The sequence below is a fragment of the Leucopleurus acutus genome, assembly GCF_964270905.1.
Source record: "Leucopleurus acutus genome assembly, chromosome: 3".
Lineage (NCBI taxonomy): Eukaryota > Metazoa > Chordata > Mammalia > Artiodactyla > Delphinidae > Leucopleurus > Leucopleurus acutus.
This window is the reverse complement of record NC_139145.1, coordinates 116,276,396-116,284,560: the sequence shown is the minus strand read 5'-3', so window position 1 is coordinate 116,284,560 and position 8,165 is coordinate 116,276,396. Positions and strand designations below refer to the sequence as shown.

Below are 8,165 nucleotides of genomic sequence, written 5' to 3'. Positions count from 1 at the left end.
CATTGGCAGGAGGATTCTTAACCACTGCGCCACCAGGGAAGCCCAAGGCATCTGCTTTTTAAGGGAGAAAAGGCCCACTCAGCCCATTCCAACCAGGGGAGTGGGATAAAACCTCCTTGCTCTCCCATGGGAAGACACTTCCCTGAGTCCAGCTGAGATGCCTCGTGCTTATTTTCTAACATTACAGGGGAACTTGTTAGAAATGCAGATCCATGAGTTCCAGTCCAGACCCAACTGAACTGGAAACTCTGAGGGTTGGCCCCCAGAATCTGAGTTTCAACAAGTTTGAGAAGGACTGCAGCTCCCACGTGAAATGGAAACCAGCTGGCCACCCTCTATCTTTGCAGACTACAAAATGGTTAGTGTCAGTATGCCACCTTTTCTCCAACGAAATCATCTCTTATAACTCCAGTTAGTTTATTTAGCCAGCCAATTATTTTATTTAGCAACCCATACATTCCACATTTGACAAGCAGGTGAGGACATGGGTTTAGAAGAGTCCACATTCCTCCAGATCTTATCACTCTGAGGCACAAAGAGAAAAATAGCTCCAGGTGACTGCATGAAAACAAAACAACCCCCCCCCCCCGAAATCTTTAAAAACTGCCACAGGTAGTTTAATTTCCTTAAAAGCTAAGCCGGAAAACGTTTTTGTGGTGTGCGACCCCAGCTGGGCTGGGCGACAGTTCTGTACTTGGGGGAGGGCAGCGGGCCCAGGGTGATCCGAGGATGACTCGCAGTTGTGTTTTGAGTGGCTGCTCAGCGAGTGTTTATCTTGTCCCTCCAGCAAACACACACTCTCAGTTTCTGGTCATGAAAGGGGAACCCGGTATTTTGTAGACAAGGAGTCACAGAAGCAACGTTCGAGGGGAAAAAAGAAAAAAGGAAAACAAAAAGTCAAGGCGCAATCTCCCCAGACGAAAAGGAACCGCGCTGTTTGTCCTTCTGTAACCGAGCAACACCCTGGGCGGCTGGGGCTGGCTGTGTCTTCTGCGGTTTTTCTTGCTCTTCTCCGCAGAGGTTCACTTCCACCCTCTAAACGCTCCACAAGTGAAAAAGCAGGCGGGGCGGCCGCGGGCCCCAGTGGCAGGGGATCCCGGCCCAGGGCCCGTGCAGCCCCTTCCTCCAGCCGCGGGGCCGGACAGGGGCGGGTCCAGGCGGCCGGGCGCTGCGCCCCGCGCGCGGTAGAGGTCGCTGCGCCGCGGCGCGCGCTCTCACCGCGGTGGATAACGGGGCCGGGCTGTAGGAGAAAGGAAACCTGCCCGGGAGGCGGCGGCGGCGGCCCAGAGCGAGCGAGGGAGGAGAGTTCACTTTTGCTCCGGTGTCAGCGCGCGGCGGCGGCAGCGGGCGCTGACGAGGGAGCACCGAGCGAGCGGGGCGCCCATCTCGGGGCGGCCAGGGGAGGGCCGCGAGAGGCCGGATACTAGCGCGCCGGCTGGGCGCGGAGCGGCGAGCCTGGCCAGCGAGGGGAGCCGCGGGGGGCGCGCCGCGTGCGGGCCCCCGGAACCGCGCAGGATGCCCCACGAGGAGCAGCCGTCCCTGCAGAGACCCCGCTACGGCTGTAAGTGCGCCGGGCGCGCGGGGTTCCACCGGCCTTGGGGAGCTCTCTCCCTAAGGGAGGATTGGAGAAACCGAGGGAGCCGGGTGCGCGCCGCGGAGGAACCGGAGGGCAGCGGCTGGGTGGCTGGCAAAGTTGGGAGCTGGAGTTGCAAAGGCTAGTGAGCGGCGTCCTCCCGCTCTCCCCACAAATTCCTAATCCCCAGCTGGCACCCCAATCCTCTACCCCGCACACCCCACCGTGGCGCGAGGCAGAGCTGGGTCTGCGCCCTGAGACACACCAAGTTGGGCGTTTAAGGGTATCAGGTGAGGAGCCCTCGGAGCTCCTGGACGTTGCCGGCTCGGGCCAGGGGGTGGCGTAAGGGACCCTTTTCTTCCAACTCAGAAGGGGAGGAAAGTTTGTTTGCTGTGGCTGCAGGTGGGCTCCGCAAGTAGTGTGCCCGCGCATTCTGCTACTAGCAACGTCGGCTTTCCTGGAAGGGGCGGTGTTTCCTCCTACCCCGCCCCCTCGGGCTTCACCTGGGCCGCAAGAGCCAGTTTGGGCCCCACAGGTGGGAGTCCTTTCCTGCTGCGGCTGAAAGGGGCACCTCGCCCTTCCCCCCCGTGCGGCGCGCGGGAGGATTGCAGCCGGGACAGGACGCGGCGCTGGGCTCCCCGGGATCCGGTTGGAGCCGCGTGACTTGAATGAGGTAGTGTCGATTACCCAGCCAGGGTCTACCCTCGGAAAGAGGTTGCTTTGGCGGATCTTGAGTGGATAGAGCCAGATTAGAACCAACCACATGGCTTCATGTGCAGAGTTCAGAGTCTTTACCAAACCTGTGTCAGGAAGTATTTCCTTTAAAACAAACAGAAAGTTGGCACGCTCTCTCAACAGGGTTGGCCCTGTCAGTGATCCCTGTGGCGGATCACAGGTTAATCTTTTGCCCAGGCTGGCCTTGGTGGCAGGGGTACCAGGTTTGGGTTAAGATAGTGAACCCTGCTGCATGTTTTGTGGTTCTGGCTGGTTGTGAGGGCCACAGGCTTGCCTAATAAAGGGGAGTAGTCGACGTGCTCACCCTCCCTTTCCTCCCCGCCAGTCTTGGAATGGAGCATCAGAGATGAGAAGTTAATTTTCCCAGGTGACCTTTTCTGTGTCAGCCAGTGAGGAGGCAGCCTGAGGAGTCAGCTGCAGCCTCTGTACTCTAGGGAAATGCATTTAACAAGTAACCCGGCCCTGCCCTTTGCAGCCTTAGTTTGCACTTTGCCTAACCAACAGAGAGGGCAGAGTTCCTTGTGGTGGGATGTGCTCATCCAGAGTGGTGTCAACCATCTTCAGATAGGTGAAAGTCCTTTATGTGTCAGGCTCCCAGAATGTATGGTAGCTTCACTGTGTCAAATGATAAGATGACCACAATGTGTAGAAACTAGGCGAGTATGAATCTAAAAATGCGTTTTGATATCACATTTTAAACCACGATCTGTTTGCTGTGTCGTCCCTCACTAGTTCAGTGTGCTGGGCAAACTTGCAGTGCATGCAGTGCATTAATGTGGCATTTCCATCTGTTTCCCTGCGTGAGCGTCTGTGATGGCCCTTGATTTTCATTGAATGTACCTGTAGTTTTAGAGCGCTCTTAGAAGCGGCAGTCTAGGAGAGTCAGATCCCACAAGCATGAAGAGCATCGCACATCGGCACATAGCCCCTTTTTTGGGAAATTCTCGTCCAGCTTTTCTCACGAGTCTGGTGTAATAGGTGATGTGCCGTCTTGTTGGAAGTTATTTTGTGAGGTGTTTCTATAGAACAAGGATGAAATATTAGCTCACTAATGTAATTCTGCAGAGAAGATATGGAGAAAGGAAACGGTGAAGCTGCTATACTAATTTAGACGTGAGTAGAATATTATATTACAACCAGAGTATCTTTCTACAATCAAAACTAAATTTAATTGAAAGTTACGCATAGGTATGATTTGCAAAATCATTTTTGTGCTGTTGTAACAAACTGTGATGGATGCCAAAGGAGTTCTGAAAACACGTTGCCACCATGATCTGTCAAAAGTTTTATTCCAGTTACTTGAGAGTTAAAAAGACCAGCGATAGCAAAGAGGGGCTTTGTGACTAGACGTAGATGATTTCACTCATCACTGATGATCCAGTCAGCGTTTAAGTGGCTCTTGTGGGTCAGTAATCAATATGTCTGTGGCAGGAATTGTGGTTTTCTACCCTCTGCAAAACTTCTTTCCTTTCATGAGAAACGTTGTAAATGACGTGTTTCACTATTTGCTCCTCTTTAAAAGTGTAGCATAAGCCCAGCATGGGTGTGTTTATGTGTGTGTTGCAGGGGAAGGTTCTGGCTGATGCTCTGAGCTTTTGACTGATGCTCTGGTCTGCATGGTGAGATTTCTGAATCACTGGTAACTGGTGTGTTTCAGTGGTCAACACGACTAAGCCTCTTATCCCTTTCCCAGTACTAGAAATTGAAGTTCTGAACTGTTAAATTCAGGTGTGTAAAACAGGATTGAGGGCTTCCCTGGTGGCGCAGTGGTTGAGAGTCCGCCTGCCGATGCAGGGGACACGGATTCGTGCCCCGGTCTGGGAAGATCCCACATGCCACGGAGCGGCTGGGCCCGTGAGCCATGGCCGCTGAGCCTGCGCGTCCGGAGCCTGTGCTCCGCAACCGGAGAGGCCACAGCAGTGAGAGGCCCGCAAAAAACAAAACAAAACAAAAAAACCACAGGATTGAATACATCTGTGTTTAGGGCAGCTTGGCTCTAACGGTCTATCAGTGCTTTCCTTTGGAGGCAGAGGGATGTATGCAGTGTTGCCCTGCAATGCTGTCTGTAATAGACAAAAAGTCAAGTCCCTCCTACATGCACTAATGTTTTGGTTGAGCTTTTCAAAAGGTTCTTTCAGGTCACCAGCTAAAGTGTTATTTTAGTATGCCTTTAACTTTAATTACACATGCCCTTAGCCCAAATGACTTGTTTGGGAGAGTTTAAGCTTGTAATATCCAGTCTGTTGGAGAGTTTAATGTTACTTAAGGTGTTAGCAAATGCCTTTTTTCCTCTAGGGAACCATTGGTTTGCTTTTGCCCCTCACCTTCCACTCCATAAGCTTTTCAGCAGCTCATTTTATTTAAAAGGCTAGTATACAGGCAGATCTAATGCTTACCAAGTCTTCACCGTAATCAAAAGAGAAACAAAGGCCACTCAACTTCTGATCTGAGTCAGGTAAGTCCTACAGGTTAGGCACTTAAGCATGGGGTGTGGAATTTAAATTGGTGAATTTACCAAGTGCTTGTGTGTTTCACGTGCTGTTGTTATCACCTGCTTATTATGACCTCTGAGAGGGCCAGGGGTTTTCCCGAAGCTGAACCCCCCCCTCCCCCCCCCGCCCCGATACTGTCTCAAAACCCCACAGCTAGCTGGTGACAGAGGGCGTTTGGAAGCCAGTGCTGTCAGACCCTGAAGCCTTTTCTCACTGGCTGTTGCCATTTGCCTCTCTTGACTCATCAAACGGGGCTTCACCCCTCCTTTCTCTCTGTTTCAGGTGTTTGTCCTGATTTTCTCAAACTGCAGAAACCTGTAGCCATTTGGATAGTGTGCTCTTTTAAAAGAAGATGGGTGGTATTCTCTCGAGTTTAATTTGGTTTTTTACCCCTAAGGAAAAGTATGAAAGAATACATGGGCTTTTCGTAGAGTACATCTAGGCTTCAGTAAAACATTCTGTGTGTGTGTGGAGACATCCCATCTCATTGTGAGGCACTGAAATGAAAGCAAGACTTTTCCATAATATAGCTGCATGCTCCAATGACTCCAAATAGGATAATTTGTAAAACACACTTTATGACATATACTGGCCGTGCCTTAAGGTCTAGGGTTGATGAGAAATCAAGCGGAAGTTTGCAGTGGGTTGACTGACCCGTGAGCCGAGGCTTTTTCACTTTAGTGTTCCATTTCGTTTTTCTCCCTTGAAAGGCAGAATGGCGTCAGTGAAGTGGCAACAGCTGTGGTGTTGAGTGGATCCTAGTTGAAATCCTGACTTGGCCATTAACTGAGTAGCCTTGGGGTTTCTCTTATACCTTGAAGGATGGTGTTTTCCATTCCTGTGACAGTGGCTGGTGTGGTTCCTTGCACATAGAGCTAAACACATTGTAGTGACGTCAGTCAGTTGAGCACCTAACATGTACAACACATTGCCGACGAAGGGAAAATGACTGAGATGGTTACAGCTTTACAGCTTATGAGAGAATCTGGAAGATGAAGAGTAATGCCTATACTTTTACTAGTGTACTTGCAAGTTCTGTGGAAGTGAAGACATGAGAGGGACGGATTTGGGTGGGGACATGGGAAGGCGTCATGAAGGTTGTGACCACGACCTGGAGGGAGGTCAGAGGGAAAACTGAAAGGCGTTCCCGTGTATTTGTTGCACGAGTATTTTGGTGGGGATGATGCTTAGGAGGTGTGGATAGGTGCTGTGGAAAGGAGGTGTAGCCAGAGGGGAATTTATCATGGAATCCTTTATTTGTAGGCAACAAAAGGCAGAGCTGTCCTAAGAGTAGCTTGATCTAGTCTCTCACTGAAGTATCTGGCTCTTTGAGAGGTCTTTTTTTTGGCAAGTGACCTGATGAAGTGGGAAGGGTGGGTGTGCTTGGAATGCATGGGGTTGGAAAGAGCAGGAGGGTGGGTGAGGTTTGGGGACGTGTGCATCGGGGCGTGCCCTCTCTCCCGTTGCTCAGAGGACCCTTCACCATGCTTCTAGGTTGGGGAATTCTTTTTACTGCCAGGTTGGTTCTGCCAGGTAGTTCCACCAGATAGTTCCACTTGGGATAGGCTAGAAGTAAATCATGATGATGCTTCTGGAACTGGTGGCATCCAACGAATACAAAGAGAGGTAGGTCTGGACCCTCACCGGAGCCTAACAGACTCCAGCCAGGGAGACAGACAGCTAACTCCAAACCATTTCAGAACGTAAATTCTCTGAAAACAGGTTAAAAAAAAAAAAAGAAGAAGAAGAAGGTGTAGTTACAGCAGGGCAAGGACAGCGAAATTATCTAGGGGGTAGGGCTTCTTCTCCCTCTTTTTTTCCTCATACTCTCCATTACTTAATGGCAATTTTGACTTCTGAAATTTCACTGGAGGTTTAGGGCAGTCACAGGAGAACATCTCAGTTTGGTTGAAAGTGGCTAATGCCGAGTTTCCAGTTCATTAGCAGGTCCTCAGATTGGACTACACTCTCACTGGACTCTCCCTTAACTTTACAGTCATGGGTTGTGCATGGCCCTTCTTTCCAAGGTGACCAAGGCACTGACAGCTGTTTCTCCGGTCAGTGCAGTGGCTTTGCTGGAGCAGTTCCTGGAGCAGCAAGGGCTGTAGAGCATCACCTGGGAACCTGTTGGAAAGACGAATCCCCTGCCCCACCCAGACCTCCTGAGTAGGGCAGTGTGTGTGGGGGGGTCCTACAAGGGCTTCTGATGCACTGCTCTAGTGCAAGGGTGAAAAAGCATCCCTAATACACAGATTACCCTCTCCGCAGTGCTTGCAAGTTTTTGTCATGTAAGTAAAAACACGTGAGCACGTTACCAAATGCTTTATTTACAGTATGCCTTGTGTGTTTGATTTGAGCACACACATGCATGGCATACAAACCCCGGCATTGATTTCTGTACAGGTTGGTGTTTATTTTATAGGATCTGTTTCGGTATGGCATTAAGGTTGCTTTTCTCCCTTCTGGGAAACAAATGTGATTTAGAAGATAAAGTGCCAAATCTCCACTAACTAGGGATTAAGTGACATCAACTCCCCAAGGATCTCTAGGGGGAGGTGGTGCTCTCTGGAGCCATTGGGAAAGCTGAGTGAGCTGGGGAACCTGTTTGTGGAATAAGGAAGGTCCCAATCCTGGCCATTCTGGACTTTAATCCTTGTAGGGCGGGGCCTGGACAGTAAGGGTTGAAAGTTGTCTCTTCCCTCCATTTTTTTTTTATCCAGGACAACTTCAAGTGTTCTTCATTCATTCACAACTTTGAGAGCAGTTGAGTAGGTTAGCAGAGATACCATCTGATAGGAATTAGTGCACCTAGGTCATGCCCACATTACAGAAAACTACTGATCTGTTTATTTTTCTATTGATTAAAGATAGGAGGACATTCCTCTGATTTTTTTGCTTAGGATCCCCCAAGAGGACTTTTAATTGTTCTGCTTTTTCCATTACTCCTGAATCTCTAAAGAAGGACATTTTTATATCATTTTTTGCACATTAAGGCAGATTAGTTCCTGATAATTTGGGCTCACTTCTCATTTTATTGCCAATATGAACTCAGTCTTACATAATGTTCAGGCAGATCCTTAGTCATCTTCATATAAATGGACTTGATTTGCATGTGATTGAAGCAACAGATGTTTGAAATACTTAAGGAATGCTTAGGTTCAGTACCTAGCTGGTAACCTGGAACCCTGGTACCTAGAAGACACTCAGTCAATATTTGCTGTTGTGACAGATTTTGCTTAAAGTGTCAGCACTGCACTGTTGGTCTGAATGAGGAACTTGTTTCTATTATCTGTTAAATTAAAGATAATCTCAAGAGTTTGACTGCCAGGCAAATATTTAATGTTGAATTAAATTTGCTTTCACCC

The 8,165-nt window shown here is 49.5% G+C and overlaps 1 protein-coding gene across 2 annotated transcripts in view; it reads left to right on the top strand.

Annotated features, from left to right (window-relative positions):
- Positions 1-1,235: 1,235 nt before the first annotated feature.
- The window catches only part of IQGAP2 (IQ motif containing GTPase activating protein 2), a 293,537-nt gene continuing 286,607 nt past the window's right edge, over positions 1,236-8,165 (top strand). Inside the window, exon 1 of one of the 2 annotated variants that reach the window (XM_082837226.1) lies at positions 1,236-1,561. In XM_082837226.1, the coding sequence (XP_082693352.1) occupies positions 1,516-1,561 (46 nt within the window). In that variant the 5' untranslated portion in view covers positions 1,236-1,515. Of the gene's footprint in view, positions 1,562-1,913; positions 2,247-8,165 lie in introns of those variants that run through there. The other variant, XM_082837225.1, reaches the window with a different exon arrangement.